At 39.8% G+C, this 19,111-nt stretch overlaps 1 protein-coding gene across 1 annotated transcript; it reads left to right on the forward strand.

Moving 5' to 3' along the window:
- Positions 1 to 15,601: 15,601 nt before the first annotated feature.
- Positions 15,602 to 18,212, forward strand: LOC120294661 (UDP-glycosyltransferase 74E2-like). Its single transcript, XM_039315014.1, has 2 exons — positions 15,602 to 16,370; positions 17,373 to 18,212. The coding sequence occupies exons 1-2, from the start codon at positions 15,687 to 15,689 to the stop codon at positions 18,114 to 18,116; spliced, it is 1,428 nt and encodes a 475-aa protein (XP_039170948.1). The 5' UTR covers positions 15,602 to 15,686; the 3' UTR covers positions 18,117 to 18,212.
- Positions 18,213 to 19,111: the final 899 nt, after the last annotated feature.

The raw sequence follows: 19,111 nt of genomic DNA on the forward strand, positions 1-19,111 counted from the left end.
CTTAATAATTTCACAAAAATGAGTCGCCACTAACCTATTAGAGTCGATTAGAAACCAAGTAAGGCACGGGAGTATGCCACACTTCCTACGCAACCAAAGAATCTAGGTCGAGGACTTGATTACATTAAATGACCAATTAATGCCATTTCGATACCTAATCTTGTTCATTTTAGAAAAAAAAAAGATTTTGGTTAAGCAATTTGGATTGATTTTATACTTATCCACTAACATGTGACGTGATCATACATGTACGCAATCATTAAAGTAACTGTTAGCAACCAAGGAAAGCATTTAAATAAATTGCATGGGAGAGCAAATATTTGACATTAATGAAAAGATAAATGCTACTATTAATTGGACTAAAGGGATTAAAACAGCATAAGTATGCAAACAAGAGTAATTGTCTTTGAAGACAATTGAAACACTAAGGCACACCCTAAGAGCTTACTCAAATTTTTAGCACACTTTAGAGTTAAGAAACTCCTATTTTTTAAGAAAATAGCTCGAAAAGTTTGTTTTTAAAATTTTTCAAATGAAATTCTGAATTTTCCGACTTTTTTTTATATTTTCTAATTTTTCAATTTTTATTTTTTTAATTATTATCTTTAAAAAAATCGAAATTTCAATATTTTTGAAATTTTTTTATTTCTTAATTATTTTGTTTAAAAAGGGTCAAAATTTTTAATTTTTTCTAAGTTTTTTGAATTTATGGAATTTTTTGAATTTTTATTATTTTTTGAAATTCTCGATTTTTTTGAAAATTTTTGAATTTTTATTATATTTTAATATTTAATATTATTATATTCAGAAAAAACAGGTTTGGACCGGGTAGGACCGATGACCCGCCGATCCGATCCAAGCGCAGGTCCAACCCATGTCGAATAATTTTTTTAAATATATATTTATAGTTTTTGTCTTTTTTTCCTTTTTTTGTCTTTTTCTCATTTTGTCTTTTTTAGCTGCAGAACATCCCTCCACCGTCTTTCCCTCTTGTTTTGTCCCTTCTTATTTCTTTTTCTTTTCTTTTTTTTTTTTTTTGTTCTCTCTCCTCCCTGCTCCCTCTTTCTCCTTCCCGAAGACCGTCTTGTCCTTCCTCACAACACTCCTCACGGAAACTGCTTCCTTACCAAAACTCATTCGAACAATAATAAGGCTACGTTCGTTTCACGGAAAATGAGCTATCTCCGGAAAATATTTTCCCGGAAGTCATTTTCCAGGAAAATGGCTATATTTTCCGGTGTTAAGCTAAAACTTAAATTTTGAGTGGAAAACATTTTCCACCGTTCGTTAACTAATTTCTTTCTTTTTCTTTTTATTTTTTTTTTCTTTTTTTCTTTTTATTTTTCCTTTTCTTTTCCTTCTCCTTCCTCCTTCCTCCTCCTTCTTCCTCCTCCTTCCTCCTTCCTCCGCCGCCGCACGCCTAACGATGGCGAGCCGACCAAGATCCGGTCGCCAGATCCGGCCGACCAAGATCTGGTCGCCCATCCGGCGAGTGGGGCGGGGCCGGGCCTTGCCCGAGCTCGCCAGGTGCGGCGAGCCGCGAGCTCGCCGGATCTGGCGGCGGAGCTCGAGCCCCGATCAAGGCGAGCTCGAGCTCCGCCGCCAAATCCGGCGAGCTCCGCGAGGCCCGAGCCCCGCCTAGCTCACCGGATCTGGGCGAGGCTGTGAGCTCCGCCCCAAGCCGGCGAGGCTCACCCGTCCACCGGAAGCCTCGCACCGTACGACGAGCGGCCTGGACGGCGGGCTCCCCACGAGCCTCCCGGCGCCGCCGCGGGTGCTCCCTCTTGAGCCGGATCCTCCCGAGCGGCTTCGAGCCGCCGGGAAGCGAGTGCGGCGGCGGCGGCGACGCCCGGCCGGGAGCAGGCGGGCGGGGAGCGGCCGGGGAGGGCGGAGGCTGAACCCGGAGAAGGACGTCGTCGAATTCGGCTTCGTAGCAGGGAGAGCAAGAGAGAGAGAGAGAGAGAACGAGAACCGGAGGAAGAGAGCTCGTGTGAGAGGCGAGAGGCATGGAAAATGTTTTCCTCTTTTCAAAAGAGGAAAACATTTTCCAAGATTTCAAGAAGGGATTTTCCGTTGACCGGAAAATGTTTTCCTTGACCGTGATCTTCCGCCCACCCGAACACCGGAAATTTCGGAAAATATTTTCCTGGAAGTTATTTTTCGCGAAACGAACGGAGCATAAAAGTCGAAGCACCTAGCGTCCCTTCCAACACCAAACCACCCTGACCGGCGCAAATCGTCGCCAGCCATCTAACTCCGGTGACGGCTGAACCATTTTCGGATGCGAACATCCCCGGCTTAAACATACATGATCACTCCGCGAAAATTGCATGAAATCGTAATGAAAACATAAAAAACAGGCACGGTCCCGCATATATATGACCAAACACCAATCAGGACGAGTTTAAACTCAGGTTGTTTCTTGGTTGTCTTTTAGACATTTTGTCAAACATATGGGGTGCATAAGTTAGAAGGAGGACCTAGGCTCGCTTGAGGGCATAGATTTGAGCAAACATCAACACGACTTGCATGAGCAACACTCGAGATTCACTAAGGGACAGATTAATCACATTTGGAACATATATGAACAAAGAACAACTGTCTCCCAACTTTAACAAATTTTCAAGACTCAGAATCATCTACGTATTTTCACAAGCATTTGGCATGCGCTACTGATGCAAGGGATTTTTGCCTCGATCGAAACTTAAACATGAGCCTAGGTTCCTAGTAGAGCACACCAAAACACCCATAAACAACCGTGAAGGATCAGTAGGATCGAAGCTCACGTGAATTGGTCGGCTGCGAGCTCCAGCCCAACACCCCCCATGAGAACAAAACACAAGCACTCGAGAGACCTACCTGGTTTCACAAGAAGGGCTGTGACGGATGGTGGCTTTCGAGCAGACGACTGACAACGGCGGAGCTTTCCTTCGAACTCCCTCTCTCCCTTCGACTCGTCCTCTCCTTCTCTCTTGCTCCCCCTCCTTCTCTCGAACCAAAGAACCAGCCAAGAACCTCTTTCTTCTCTTTGCTCTCTTCCTTTAAGCTCAGCCAACAACAAGCGTGCATGGCTTCTGCCACCGCCAGCCTATCACGGCCGCTTGATCTCCAACCCTGCGATCATGCCATCCTTTGCCTTCGCGATCCTCTGACCTCGCGATCCTATGCCTCGCCCCGGCTTGTACGTTTCTCTTTTCTCCTTCTTTTGTAGGAGCATGGTCGGTGTGAGGGGAGGAAGAAGACTCACGCATGGGCTGGGTTGAAATAAAAGGAGATGGGTCAGCCCAAGTGCAAAAGAGAGAAAAGGAAAAGAGATAGGTCGACGAACCCACGGACGAAGAAAAGCCCTCTACTCGGCCTCATTCGATTTTCTTCTCCTTTTTCTTTCTTTTTTTCTTTTTTAATTAGCAAACTTTTTAGAAAAATAAAATAAAATAAAATAAATAAAAAAATTATCATTAGTGATGTAAATATTCCTAATGCTAAAACGCGATGCAATTTAGTAAAAATTTTCTTTTTTTCTTCTTCTTCTTTCTTTCTTTTTTTTTTATAATTTTTTTTTTCTTTTTTGGCTAGGGTTTGAAAGTTAATCCCTAATTTTTACCCAATTAAGTCTTAAATAAAATTGTAAAATTTAGGTGTCAACAACTCCAGTCATGGAAGAAAGAACCTATGGGCTTCCCCGCCATTCGCACGAAGCAAAAGCAGAGTGTAACCGCAACACAACGACGATGGCTTGCTTCTCTATTTGCTCTCACCTCCCCTTGCCGTGTCCTCCTCCTCCGGGCGAAGCCCACCTCGTAGTGGCCCAATGAGGTCGAGCCCTACCAGCGGCTTGGTGAGCTCGACCTCGCCGGATCTAGGCGAGGCCGCTTACCTGACCATGGCTCGGTTGAGCCTCGCCCAACTGCCGGCGAGGCTCAACCGACGAGGGCCGGCAACGCTCTGGTGAGGTCATCAGCCTTTATTTGGCCGGTCGCTGGTCATTCTAAGGCCAGCAACCGGCCACTTAACAAAGAAGAATAGGAGAAAGAAAGGAAAAAATAAGAAAAAGTAATAAAATTATTTAAAAATTAAAATAAAATGATTTGGAGTAGAAATTTTGAGCATAGTACCAAATGCAATTCTATTCCGAGAATTGAAATTTTGGACAGTCACTAAATGGCTTAAAAGGCTTAGAAATTGTTCCCGAGAACAGAATAAAAAAGATCAATTATAATCAGAAATTGTTTCTGAGAACAGAAGCGTTATCAAATGTGCCCTTAATGAACTTTGTTTGTCACTCTTTTATCTTTATTGTGGTGCAATTTTGCATTTTAGAACTTGTTTGCTAGGCAAAATCTTAGTTGCAATAGCATGTTACCCTGCTGTTTTGATGATTTTCTGATGTAATGTCGCATGTTGCGGGGTTTTTGTAAATTCTTAGACTACTCTTCTTAAGAAACTTTTTTCACAAAAGTTTTTCCTTATGATGTTCTCTATGCTACGTAATTTTTTGGGGACAATTTGTGTGGGTTCCTTTCCAATTTCGCCGATTTCTTTTACCCTGTTCTCTGTTGTTAAGTTCTATTGTGTTTGTCTTCTAGAATTTTGTAGCTCAAGTTGCACGTGGAATTTCTTTGCATGTCTTCATGGACTTTGTTCCTCGCTTTTCGAATTCTTAGTACAAAAATTTCAGAAAATAAAAAGCACTTTTGCATGCTTTTGTAGACCTCTCAAATGACATAAACTTGTCTGAATTTTCCCGCTTTTGTTGATTTGAACGTGATTTTAGTTCAATTGATGCTCATGCACACAATATTGATATCATCTTTGAATTCCAAACTTTCAAATCATTGCTTTTAGTTTAGCATTGATGTAGTCTGAAGTTTGGACCATATTTAAGGTGCCTACGAAGCTCGATCAGAGTGTCCATTGTTGCACCCGAGTTAGGCTTGGTGGTTATATACCTTCCATAGCTATTACACGTCTTTGCTATACCATTAGCATGTTGTCTAACAATTAATTATTAAATGCTTTTCAAATGATTTTTTAGCATCATTTGAACTCTTAAAACTCTCATAACTATTGGTTTGTTTACTTCTTTAAGTGCCTATGATTGTAATTGGAGCCTGTTGAATGAATAAGTGATCCATTGTCAACTCACTCAAATTTTTTGATTGTTTGGAAAATAAGGCTCGAGGGCTTACCTGCATGTTTATTTCTTATTGATGTATGTGGATTTCAAATGTATGTTTAGGTACGATGTTTGTTTTGGTGGGACAATTGTGGGATTCGCTCAAAACATGTCATAGGGACTTATAAGCGTTAGTGGTCATGCGGGAATACAAATGGTCACTAATGGCTATAAATCATGAAAATAAATTGGGGCGGTGTTGACACCTGAAATTTTTGTTGATGTTTTAAACATCCATTTTTGTAGAAATGTAAAAAGATTTAAAAAAAAAAAAAAGGAAAGGAAAAATAAAAATAAAAAGAGGGGGTTTTGGGCTTCTCTTGTTTTCGGTTAAAACAGCCGAACGGCTTCTCTTTAAAAAAAAAAAGGACCGAGCTGGAGGCGGGAATGGGCTCTCTTTTTTCTTGGGGGGCTGATTTTCTCTCTAGATCTCTCTCCCTTCTCCTCCTCCGCACCGGAAACCTTAGATCGATCATCCTCCATGGCAAAACTCTCTCTCTCTCTCTCTCTCTCTAGCTCGATTACTTTGTCTCACGTACAATCTATTGCTCTCTCTGGCTCGATCGCTCTTTCTTTTTCGATCTTGTACTTGTATCTGCTTTCTAGCTCCGAAGTTGCATGCCTTCATTAGCCTCTTTTGCCAAATCACCTTAGCTTGCATGTCGTTTATGATAATTGCCATGTTCTGTGCTATGTAGTCAAGATGAACGATTGCTGTATTGCACAGGGATGGAAATTGGTGTTGAAATTCTATGGGATGGGATTTGCTGGATTTTGTTCTTATCATGGTTAAAGTAGACTTGTTTTCGATTCGGATGTGGGGACTTTCGACATAGTTTCAAGACCTCATTTTCGTGTAGGTGTACTGTACAAACCTTGATTTAAGGTACTAGAGACCAAGTAGAGAATGAGAGGAGGTTCTATTTGCTGACTTTGCTTCTCTTATGAGTGCTTCTTTTGATTGATTGCTTTTATACAATGTTATTAGATGATTTTTTTATGGATTGATGATCAATGATCATCAACTTGAGATTGATTGAACTTGATTTGCCTTGATCTACAATTTCGTATACTTGATATGTCACTCTCTGTTTTGGCTTAAACGAAGTGCTAAATGAGGATTTTCTTTTTTACCTCAAGCCCTTCTAGACATAAAAAAAAATACACTTCTAGAGCTTCGATTTGATATGTCGCATGCCCATAGTGGATGTCATTTGGTCGCTGAAAAATACCTTTGAAATCTATCAATTCTGCAAAAGTTTTAAATTGATTTGCTTTTTAGACTTACTGATGTTCTATTTTAACTGGACTGAGCTGGTTGATGATGTTATTAGGATTTAATGTCTTCTGGAGATTTGTAAGAAACTTCTCAAGCTTTCCATAGACATATTATATGTGCGATTTGGCCATCGTTTGCCCTGCCTAACACTTCTTGCAAAGATCGAGCACTAATCTGGTGTTGCAGGTGTTCTGCTTTGATGTTCTGTTTTGATTGATTTCTGTTCAGATTTTTTTTAAGTCAGTGTCTCATGATAGATGATCATGACATTCCCTTTTATCTCACTGTTCTTTTAATTCCTTCTATTATATTTGTTGCTATCCACAACAGCAATGCATTTAGCTATGAATAGTTAGTCTGAATTTCTGAACCATTTGGATTGGATAGATGGAGATCGTATTGATACATCAATCCATTTAACCGGGTTGATATTGTGTCATGATACCCTGCTATTTTGCCGCATTTCTGACATGGTGTTGTGCATTCTTGAATTTTCATAAATTCTTATGTAGCTCACGTTGGAAAACTTTTGCTTTGAAAGTTGTTCCCCATGATATTGTTGATGTTGTGTGATTCGCTTGGAACAAATTGTTCATAGGTTCCTTTCCAATTACATTGTTTTTTTTTTTTTTTTACCTTGCTTTGTGATATTCTGTTGTAATTTTTCTGCTGTGATTTTCTTCTAGAAATTTTTAGGACATACTAAAATGCTATAAAACTCATTTTCTTTTAGTAGGATAAATGACCCTTTGTTGCTTTTCTTCAACGATATTGCTTATATTTTGTTTCTGATGCTTGGCACGTGAGATGAGACCATAAACTTTAGAGGAAAATAGCATCTTGCTTGGGTTTTATGTGCAAGTACATAGTCACTATTAGCTTGCATAATCTTCATCTCGGCATGTGCTATTTGTTGAATTTGTAAAAGCTGCTGCATTGTGAGCTCGTTGAATATGTCTACTCTTACCATACATGGCTCAAGTTTACTGGATTCATTGTTGTTCTTGCTGAACATGCTGTATTCTTGGCTATGAACGTCGTGTATATTCATAATATGTTGTCACCAAGTTATAATTGTTGTTTGTGACTTGAATTTGTTGGATTCATGTTCATGTTTGATGTCTATGTCCATTCATTATAATAACAATTTCTATGCATATCTTAGTCATATAAGATGAGGCAAGGAATCCATGTTTCTTAGATTAGGTTTAGATTAGGGCCCTGAAGATGGAGAAGGCGTGAAGATGGTGGAGGTCGATGTCCACTCCGACCGTTATTATGTAATACTCATTTTCCCGACATATGTCTCGGGTTCCATTTGCTGTATAAAACCCGACGAGTTGCAAGTTTTCTCTTTTTCTTCTCTTTTTCTCTTGTTTTCTTTTTAATTGTGTTCTCTTTCATATTTTTAGGATTGCATGATAGATTTACTACTTTTCTTGATTGTTTACTTCATGTCTTGCAATTTCAATTTCATTGATTGTTTTCCTTTCATTTTTTTTTTTTAGGAATAGAATAGAATGAAAGTAATCCACCACGCATGATCACTTAGAATAGAATCGATGATCCCGAAAACGTAAAAAGAAACGCATGTACATGTTAGGAAAAACACAACGTACTGTTTAGGTACCGAAATGGCGTTAATAGAAATATTAGCGTAACCCAAGTTCCCGAACCTAGATATCTAGTTGCGTAGGAATCAAGGGAACTCTCCCGACCCTCGATTGGGTTTTCTAGCCAACTCCCAAAAATGAGGCTAGAGGCGACTCCCGTCTATTTTTAGGTTGTTATAAACAACTAGATCACATAAATAAACTCGCTGTCGTGCGGGGTACGAGCTTGAGAGAGCTCTCGATCTCGTGATCGAGTACCCCTAAACCCGACCTTTCCCTCCTTTGACTCAAGGGTGGGAGATCGGGTCATGACAGGCGGGCATCTAGAGGGACTAATGCATAAATTGCAATGGCTGACCCCAGGGCCTTATTTCACTTGTGCATATGATATCATTTGTTTGATTGTTCTTGATTGTCTCTGGTGTTTTGTACTTTTTTGTCGTGAATGATTGTTTCTTTCCCATTATATGTACCTAGTTCAAGTTCTTAGGTTAGAATTAGATTAGTCCTTCGGAGGTGATGACTCATCAAGACATGAAGACGATGGAAGGTGATTAGTCCCCGATATATGTTTTGCATTGTCTCGTGTTATATAAACACCTGACAAGATGTGGGTTTTATTTATTTCCCTTTATTTTAGTTTAACCTTTGGGATTGCATGTTAGATTTATTGCTTTCCTTAAACTACTTACTTAGTTGTTTATCTTTAAATTTCAATTGTATGCTTTCTTTTCTTCTTATACAAATAGAATTGTATGGAACCAACCATCCACGCATGATCACTTAGTATGATCAACCCCAAAAAAGTATAAAGAAATGCATAGACACCTTAGAAAACATGACATAGTGTTAGGTACTGAAAAAGCTCTAATAGAAATATTAGCATGACCCAAGTCCCTAAATTTAGAATCTCTAGTTGCATGGAAATTGAGGGACCACTTCCAACCCTTGATTTGGTTTTTTAGCCAACCCCCAAGAATGAGGCTAGTGGCAACTTCCATCTTTATTAGATTATTCTAAACAACTAGATAAAATAATAAACCCGTTGTGAGGGGTATGGGCCTTGACGAAGTTCACTACAGTCTAACCCACTATGGAAAGTTTCTAATGAGTGAAGTGATGCCATCCATAGGGAGCTAATACTATTGGGAGGGTTACTACGGTAAAGGTGCCTTGAAATTCGCTATTAACCATCCTCTTCTTTCGAGTGTCACCCATGTGGGTATTAATCACAACACCTTCCACTATCGCACAAGGTACAAGCTAGGGAGAACTCACAACCATGAACAATGGGATTCACAAGGGTTCATCCCAAAAGGCAAGTGATAATGTCTTTTGGAACGTGGATTATGATAAAATTCTTATGGTCAAGTACCCCTAAACTCTCCCTTCCTCCCTTCATTGGCTTCAAGAGGTTGGGTCGCAACAGTCATCATATAAAACTTATAAATAGATTTATGTACTCTTCACTTAATAATGAACAGAATAAATAATCTGTCATCTCAATCCTCAACTTAATGTGAGATGTAGTCAATCCTAAAGTGCACCGGTGCACTCGCACTAGGTGGGAGGTGCATCCAAATGTGCATCCAGAGCTAACCTTGCTTCTTATAATTATTTATTTTTCAAGTAAATCCAATAAGTCACAAAATTTGGTAAGTCACTCTAATTTAGATGAGAACTTTTACATAACAATTAGCAAATTTAATTGGCAAGTTAGTTGGTAAAACGTAATCAATTGTTAATTATTTCTAAAAGGTGTCGTAACTTTTCCAACTTGCCATTTAGTTGGTAACTTAATGGTAATTTTAACCCTTTTATCAAATTACCAATTCTTTTTATATGCACAATTTGCAAATTAGCAACTTATTACCAACTTACCAATTCTCTTAGTCAAATCAAGCCACATCACAGATTGGAAGTTTTCTTTTTGGGCTTTGCTAACATAATTGTCTTTGAGCTACGGTAAGAATAAAAGTTTGTTGTAAGTTACAAATTTTTGAAAGAATGGATCTCACAATAATTTATAAGTATTTGTTATTTGGTTTTTATACTCAAAAACAGACTTTTTTTTGAAGTAAATAAAAACTGTCACCCAATCATCTTTTTTTTCCCTCACCGACATTAAAAATAAATTAATCTTTTCCCTGTTCTTGCCCCCATCACCCAATCATCTCTAAAACAGACGTTTGTTCTCGAAGTAAATAAAAAACAGTCACCCAAACATCTCTCTTTCTTTTTCTAACCGGCAGTAAGAATAAATTAATTTTTTCCCTGTTTCCTGCCGTGTCCATGCTTAACCTGAGACCGCTGGGTTTGATGTGAAATTCAACTTGACAACTTCGAGAATGACTTCTGTGTTTGTTTTTCTAAATTTTCATTATTATTAGAGAAAATCTCAAATAAGGGCTTGAGGTGAATTCATTTTCTCAAAAAAGAATCCAAAGTGGATATTGTATCAAATAAGGACCTAAAGTGACTAATTTTGTCTCAAATAAGGACCTAAACTTTCAATCTTATTTACAGCTTGGGATAATTTTGTCCAAGAACATTTTTTCTTTAATTTTTTTTCTTTCTTCATCTTCCTCACACCTCCTCCTTCGCTCTACATTGCCTCCCTCTTCAACACCATAATCAAGGCCCCTACTAGCGACCTCGTGAGCTTCACATCATCACGTAGTTGGTCCTAGTGACAAGAAGTCGAATTGGAGTTATTTGCTATTGGCCACCTTCTCGGATGCTAAAATCCTTAGTTCCTCAAGATGCATCAAATCTCGGCTCGCTTGTGCTCAGCCTAAAGCTTGGATTGACCTCCATCTAACGATGACGATGTTGGATTTTCTATCAGGGGCAGTGGTCGATGAGGCCGAGAGCTCAAATAGGACTTATCAATGGCGGCAATTGGACAACGAAGTACAACAGTTTCTACAGTTAATGATGTTAGATATGACTAATGATCAATCTCAAGATGGGGCATTAATTGAGGAGAAGAGCTATGTCGATGAGAATGGCAAGAGTGTGAGGGGTGTCTCTAGACTAGGGATTATTGAAAGGAGCCATTGGCATTGCAAAGGGGAAGGGGAATCCTTGAAAGATTGAATTTACGCAAGAGAGGCAAACCCAAATTTGAAATGGATGAGGCAAACTTTTGCCGATGTTGAAATAGTCGCTAGCTGCAACAAAATTGTTCTTTGGCATGAAATTGTTGATCACGAAGTGTTAATTGAATAGAGGCATAAGTTAGTCAAACAAGATGATCTGGGGATGCTTGGATATTGCTACTCTATTGTTGGCAAGCAGGACTGAAAACAGCACAAAAAATTGTAGTTGTTGGGTTAGTGGAAGGCCCGGAATAAGTGGAGTTTGATGCACTCTCGAGGTGAGAGAAATATGTCGCCAAAGGGATTAGTTGCATACCTTGGGAGTTGGACAAGAAGTTGAGTCTCAGTAAAAGCATATTCATATTATGAATTTGAGATCGAATTTGCGATGAACGTTGAAATAAAAGAACTTATTTTTTGAAAGCTCATTTCGGCTTCATGAAATTGTCTACATATCATTTTGAGGAGCGAAATTTAAAATTTTCAATGAGTTAGACTTCGTTGTAATGGCTCGTGTTAAAGAAAACCTAATCTTGGGCATACAACAAGATGACCCAAAGAATGATGGAGGAATTGATAATGGAGGTGATGTAGAGAGTGAGAAAAATGAAGAAAGAAAAAAGAAGAAAGAGAGAGACTAAAAATAAATAACAATATTCTTGGACAAAAGTACCCCTGGCTGTGAATAAAATTAGAAGTTCAGGTCCTTAATAGAGAGTAAGTTAGCCACTCCGGGTCTTTATTTGAGACAGTGTTCACTTTAAATCCTTTTTTGAGAAAATGGCTCAACTTTAGGTCCTTATTTGAGATTTTCCCTTGTTATTATAATTATCTTTTTGTGTTTCTAAGATTGACAAAGAAAACATGGACAAGGTACGTAGTCATCGGTAATCAGGACACGTTTGGACCATCCTAGTCAATCATGGCATGGCACTTTTGTTCCGTAGTGAAATGAAGTGTGACACTTACCGACGAAAACAAAAGATCTAAATCGTGACAATAGTGCAACGACACGTGGAAAATTCGAAGCACGGTCTATTGATTTGCAGAAAACTTCTCCTTTTGCTTCGATAAGCAGTGATGTCAATTTTTGCATACGTCGTTGCCAGCTCATGTATTTGGTTGTGCCCTGCCTCCTTGTAGAATTTGTGGTCTCTTCTTGTTAGGTCCTAATGACATTAATCCAGAACACTTGGTGTGCATTTAACAAAATCTGGACAGGTAACCTTCAATTATTAAGCGAGAAACCCTTGATATGATGTTAATTGTCGCCTCACATATATCCTTCCATCTTCACTGGAGTGATTAACGATGTGATTATTTGGCGACAACTACAACTACACAAGACGTGTAGTTTTTCTTTTTTCCCTAAGTTGCAAAGAATGTAGTTTAAAGATTTATGGAACAGACAATTTGTAAATTGGCAAGTAGCTCAGATGGTGCCTCTTTAGACGACATATACTAATGTTCTGTAGCCTAACTTAGGGAAACTCTACCTGATAATGGACGAAAGAGCTATATGCCTAGCTTATGTGATGGTGGATAAGACAAGTGAATTGCAAGAATGATTACGTTTTACGTTTCTTCATCATTGAAAAAATTAAATATTGTAGTTTCACCATGTACCTCACTTGCACTGTATGAATGGCTCGTTCATGAGGTTGCGTGAACGAATTGAGAACTCCATATCCGGATAATCACGTGGTTGATTAGAATATCAACTATATTCAATTGGCTCAAGATTAATTTGTCTTGTGCTTTTGAATGAAATTAGATCTAGATAGGTACACGTTAAAAGTACTCTGAGAAGTTGGGCTCCTTCATGTTCTTTCCTAGTTCCTGTCATGAATTTCCTCAATGCTATCTATACATAATACTTATACACCCAGATATGTATCTCAACAAATGATTTTCCTATATTAGATATCTAATTAATGAACATGAACCAAGTTCAGCCGAAGTATACCCCAAGTGCCAAAACTTGACACGGAGGGACACTTAAGTGCAAAAACTTTGAAAAGTTACCCTTAAGTGTCAAAATCGGAATAAAATGGATTACTTAAGTGCCACTCCAGCCAAAATCTGGCCAAATTGCTAACGTGGTAATTTTCGACGAAGTGAGTGCAAAACGACGTCGTTTTGCACGCTAACATTGCAAGAAAATAAAAAAAACGACGTCGTTTTGTCTTTGATATATAAATAATTAATATAAAAATTAATTAAATTTAATTTAAAACTAAATTTATTTAAAATATTCTAAAAAATAAAAAACTTAAAATTTAGAGGGAAGGGGGCGCCCGGAGGGAGGCGGCGAGGTTGAGCCCGCCGCCGAGGGGAGGGTCGACCGTGGTCGCCACTCCCTAGCCGACCGGCCCGGCAAAGGCCGCGAGCCCTCATTGAATCTAGGCGAGGGCCGCGACCCTCGCCTAAATCGGGCGAGGGCTTGCGGGCCCTCACCGCCTCCCCGCCGTTGCTTTGTGTAAGGCCTAGCAACCCCGGCCGATGCTTCCCCACCGTCGTCGGCCCTTCCCGCCGATAACGGGGGAGGTGGCGAGGGCCCGCAAGCCCTCGCCTAAATCCGGCGAGAGCTCGTGGCCCTCACCGCCGGTCGGCCGGGGCCAACAACCCGGCCAACCCTCCCCCTTCGCCGCCGATCCTTCTCGGCGGTGGCGAGGAGGTGGCGTGGCGAGGGCTCAACCCTCAATCGCCTCCCTTGCCCCCCTTTATTTTATTTAAGTTTTAAAATTTTAATTTTTTTGTTTTTTAGAATATTTTAAATAAATTTAGTTTTAAATTTAATTTAATTAATTTTTATATTAATTATTTACACATCATAGACAAAACAACGTCGTTTTTGCATTTTCTTGCTATGTCAATATGCAAAACGATGCCATTTTGCACTCACTTCGTTGGAAAATTGTCACGTTAGTAATTGGCGGATTTTTTAGCTGAGTAGCACTTAAGTGATCCATTTTACTCCGATTTTAGCACTTAAGTGTACATTTCCAAAGTTTTGGCACTTAAGTGTCCCTCCGTACTAAATTTTGGCACTATAGGTGTCCATACCTCACATGCTCCCATAGATATTTTATGATGATTTCAACCGGGGGGGACAAAGATTTTCACAAGATTGGTGACGAAAGAGGACTACTCGGATTATCATATAATTCCCTTTTAGGGTTTTGACATAAATATTTTTTTTGTTCTTGCAATATCTCACGGTGAATGACATTTTATCACGTATTCGAATGCTTTTAAATCTAGTCAAGTAAGATGTTGCGCCTCATCATTTGCGACAACGAAAGAAGGTAGGCTAGTGGCCAAACAATGTAAATCACCACTAGGGGTGAGCATCGGTTAAGTGTCAACCTGCGTCAACCTTTGATCGACTCTAGACCAACCCAACCCTACTGGTCTTGGTTCGATTCCCATGAAAACTAGGTCTGTCTTTGATCCTGGGATTCCTGAACTAACACTGTGCGAGTTGATCATTGGTTTTAAGAGTTTAGGGTCAATCCAACTTAGACCAACCCTGACAATTTATATAGAGAAAACCCTAAAACAAACGATGTCAACAACACTAAATAGCTTCGTAGTGATGAGTCCAAGTAATTTTACATTATTCTTTAATAACTTAGATTTTTAATGTCTTTTACGACATCAATAACCATATTTTACAAAAGAAGAAAATGTTTTGTGGGGAGTCATCACGGTATCCATAATGGCATAAACAACTTCTCGCGGTATTCTACTCTAGTACTCGTTCTCTTTTATATTATGTCCTTTTAGTCTTCAATTTGCCAAAATCAAAAGAAACAATTTCTCCGTTCGCCATTTGACACTCACCTCGCTTGCTTTTGGTCACTCATGCCACTAGCTGCTTGATGCTAGCCCTGCTTGTTGCTTGATGTTCGCCCCACTCGACGCTCACTGCTCGCCTCTCTTAGCTAACCTCGCTCATTACTGAATCCATTGGGTCGGTCTAGTCCTTGGTTACCTTTTTAGGGGTACAAAAAATAAAATAGAAAAATTATCAGTTGGTCCCAAGTCGAACTTGGAACCAGACCGAACCCATTGGGTTGGTCCATTCCTCGATCCCAAACTCAATAAGGTCGGTTCTTGGTTCAAAAAATTAAAAACTAACACTATGCGAGTTGGTCCTAGAGTTGGGGATGGACTAGCTCAATTCGAATCATGCTCACCCCTAATCACCACACCCTTTCTTGCTTTCTCAATTTTACTTTTGCATTTGAGGCTTTTGCTTAGCTATTAGACGCACTAGGAGCTCATCCGAAGGAAGTACAATGACGAGTGTTTCCTATTAAATGAACGTACGAGTTGGTTTGAGTGACGGGTACTCATCCAATCCGTATAACTACCATTCAAACGATTCATCTGGTTCATGTTTGTGCTCAATATCTGGTTCTATATATTAAATGACAAGCCTCCCAAGATGAGTATCAACCTCTCTACCTCGCGTTTCATCAGCTTCTGAAAGAGTTGAAGCTCGACAAGAAATGGACAATCAGAAAAACGAGAGGATCCTCAAACCAACCCATGTTCTTGTTCTCACTTTCCCCGCACAAGGTCACATAAACCCTATGGTCGAGTTCTCGAAACGCTTAGCCTCAAAGGGTCTCAACGTTGCCCTCATAATCCCCATCTCTGAACCTTCCAAGTCCCTCCATTCGACAAACCACGGAACGAGTTCAATCAAGATCGAGCAAATATCTGACGGGTTCGAGGGCGTGGACACCGACGAGCTGAGCCTGGATGTCTACTTTGAACTTTTCACAGTTTCGGTCTCAAAGAGTCTGACCAATTTCATCGAGCGACATCAATCTTCTCAAGATAATCCAGCGAAAGTTCTGGTGTATGACTCGGTCATGCCTTGGGCTCTTGACATAGCGATACAACACGGCATGCACGGAGCTTCGTTCTTCACTCAGTCTTGCGCGGTTGGGGCCATTTATCACCATGTTCACCGAGGAACGCTAAAGTTCCCCTTAGAAGATTCACGAGGACAGGGACATGATTCTGTCCCTCCGGTCATCTCGAATTTGAGTTTGAACGATCTTCCTTCTTTCGTGGTCGATGTTGATGCATATCCTGCGCTTGGGAAACTCGTGCTGGCCCAGTTCTCCAACGTGATGAGAGCTAACTGGCGCTTGTTTAATACCTTCGCGGAGCTCGAGGTTGAGGTTAGTAGCACCCCCATTAATATGCCCCCGTGTGAAAATACAGTAGGCAGACGGTCATTCTATAAACGATGTGATGAAACAAGTCAATTTCAGTTCAAAACCTTTATGACGGCGTAAATCCATTTTTTTTTGTTTTTTATATGTGATTAAACTTTGGCTAAGCCCACAAAATAACAGGAAAACAAAAATTGTTTTACAAAGTAGTGTGATAGACGCTTGTTATATGGTTGAATTAGGATTGAGACGGGAGTGATGAATTCCTCTAAGAAAGGTAGATAGAATGTTGGAAATTAAATTGATTCTTCCACTTGACTGCATCATACACTGTTGAATAAATGTTTTGATGGTGAAGGGGTTGGACAAAAAAACGGAGACACACAGAATTAACTAAAAGAAAACACAACCTGATAATCTTATGAAAACATTTAAGACATCAACCTGATACAAACTCTAGTGAGGTTATACTTTTACTATATTAGAAATCATAAGTTGAAATATACCTAAATTTAACTATTGTAGTATTCATAATGTCCAAAAAGGTTAAAACAACGATAATAAAAAGTTAGCAATTTTTTTATTTTTTTATTTAGGAGATCACTGGAAATGAAAGGACATTCTAAAATCTGGACAATAAAGTAATTATAAAAATTTATGGATACTAAACTTTGTTGTGGAAAGTTGAGAGATTAAATTGAACAAATTGAAATTTTAGGAAATACATTCCACATTTGACAATAGTTTAAGAACTTGTGGTGATTGTCTCCTGTGTTTGGTGTAAGAAAAGGACAATATTGAACATAAGGCTAACTTATAGGGATTATAAGTGTCATTTTCCCTTTTATAAAGTAGAGTTATAGACACTTGTTAGAGGGTTGGTACTATGATTGTGACAGGAGTGACAAATTCTTCTAAGAATGGCAGATAGAACGATAGAAATTTGATTCTCGCATGTGCAGGCGATGGATTCATTGCATTTGCATATATATTTCCTGAAATGTGTAGGTGGTAAAGTGGATGGGGAGTCAATGCCCACTGCTCACTGTAGGACCAACGGTCCCATCTATGTCCCTGGACAAGAGAATCCAACACGACAGAGATTACGGACTCAGCCTCTTCAAGCCTAACGATGCTGAGACATGCATGGAGTGGCTTGACTCGAAGGATGCCGACTCGGTCGTTTACGTATCATTCGGAAGCTTGGCTTCCCTTGGAGAAGAGCAAATGGAGGAAATAGCGATCGGACTCAAGAGGATGAAGGGCAACTTCCTGTGGGTGGTGAGAGCGTCTGAAGAGAAGAAGCTCCCATGCAATTTCGTGCAAGATACGGAGTTACTAGATGGTAAGGGTTTGGTGGTGAAGTGGTGTGATCAACTCCAAGTGCTGAGCCACGGCTCAGTGGGTTGCTTCATGACTCACTGCGGATGGAACTCGACTATGGAAGGGGTGAGCTTGGGCGTCCCCATGGTGGTGATGCCTCAGTGGACTGACCAGCCGACAAATGCGGCTTTCATCACGGAGGTGTGGAAGGTGGGTCTCAGGGTTAGGGTGAACGAGAAAGGGATTGTGACCAGTGAAGAGATCGAAAGTTGTGTAAACGAGGTCATGGGAGGAGAGAGAGGGAAAGAGATCAAAGAAAATTCGTTGAAGTGGAGAGAGATGGCGAGAATCGCTATGGAAGAAGGCGGGAGCTCTGATAACAACATCAGCGATTTTGCCAAGAACATAATTGAGATGTACAAGCAATAGTGCTTCTTCATGATTAATAAGGTGCCATTTGCAAATGGAACTTCACTGCAGTTCATTTATGAATAAAGATGATTACTCTAGCAATGATAATTATATGATTACGCAAATTACGTACACTGATCATAAAGACGTGCTTTGCTCACTCTGTTAAAAAGGTAATAATCACAAAGATGTGTTAGCACTATGAAAAAGCCAACTAAGATGTCAATGAAATATGAAGATAGATTAGCCTTTGAGATGGATAGGTGGCTCATATAATATCAGGTGCGCAAACAAGAAGAGTTGCTCTTATAACCGTCACGAACTGCTCATATAAAGAAGCTGTTGAGCTAGGGGAAATGAACACTACATAGTAGGAAGTCTGAATGGTCTGAAAGAACGAACACTGACCCAAACCAAGTCGGACAGTCCAGCTGAACTTTGGTTTTTGTTCTTCATCGAATGCATCCGGCTCATGTTTATCCACGACACACAAAGTCTGGGACGGACCGTATTAGGCTCCCTGTGAAATCCATTGTATCTAAGAGTTGAGATGCATATTGATAGGTCTTCTTCGTACTGGAAGACCACATTCGACTATACATTACATGGAAACTAGATTCATCAATACGACAATCCAGAAAAGTTCAATGTCTTGCATCTTCCAACCGACGTCCCTTTCTTACAATGTCTTCCAGCAGAATTTTCCCATCTGCTCAAACTGGGTCCATGAAGTTTAATTAATTTCAAGGATTTAGTGACCCTTGGACCATCCACAATAAACACAAATCAGAGAGAGATCACATTATTCAAAGGCAAAACACCCACTTTAGCAGAGACAGCAAACAGCGTTTTCATCAATACGGTAACACACTTAAATTGTTCCTCCCAATATGGGACATTTTTAACTCCTTTAATCACATGCCATGGTACATGCGCACACTATTGTCCACTTGTTCCTTCGGAAAGAAGGAGATTAGAAGAAGAGTAGATATCCCTATCATCCTGTCCATAAG

This window comes from Eucalyptus grandis, chromosome 6 (genome assembly GCF_016545825.1).
Source record: "Eucalyptus grandis isolate ANBG69807.140 chromosome 6, ASM1654582v1, whole genome shotgun sequence".
In the NCBI taxonomy this organism is placed as follows: Eukaryota; Viridiplantae; Streptophyta; class Magnoliopsida; order Myrtales; family Myrtaceae; genus Eucalyptus; species Eucalyptus grandis.

Bases quoted from the DNA above. Each gene is read 5' to 3' on its own strand.
- LOC120294661 (XM_039315014.1), top strand. From the start codon at position 15,687: ATGGACAATCAGAAAAACGAGAGGATCCTCAAACCAACCCATGTTCTT. The intron at 16,371-17,372 runs GTTAGTAGCACC...TGAAATGTGTAG, and splicing joins TCGCGGAGCTCGAGGTTGAG to GTGGTAAAGTGGATGGGGAG.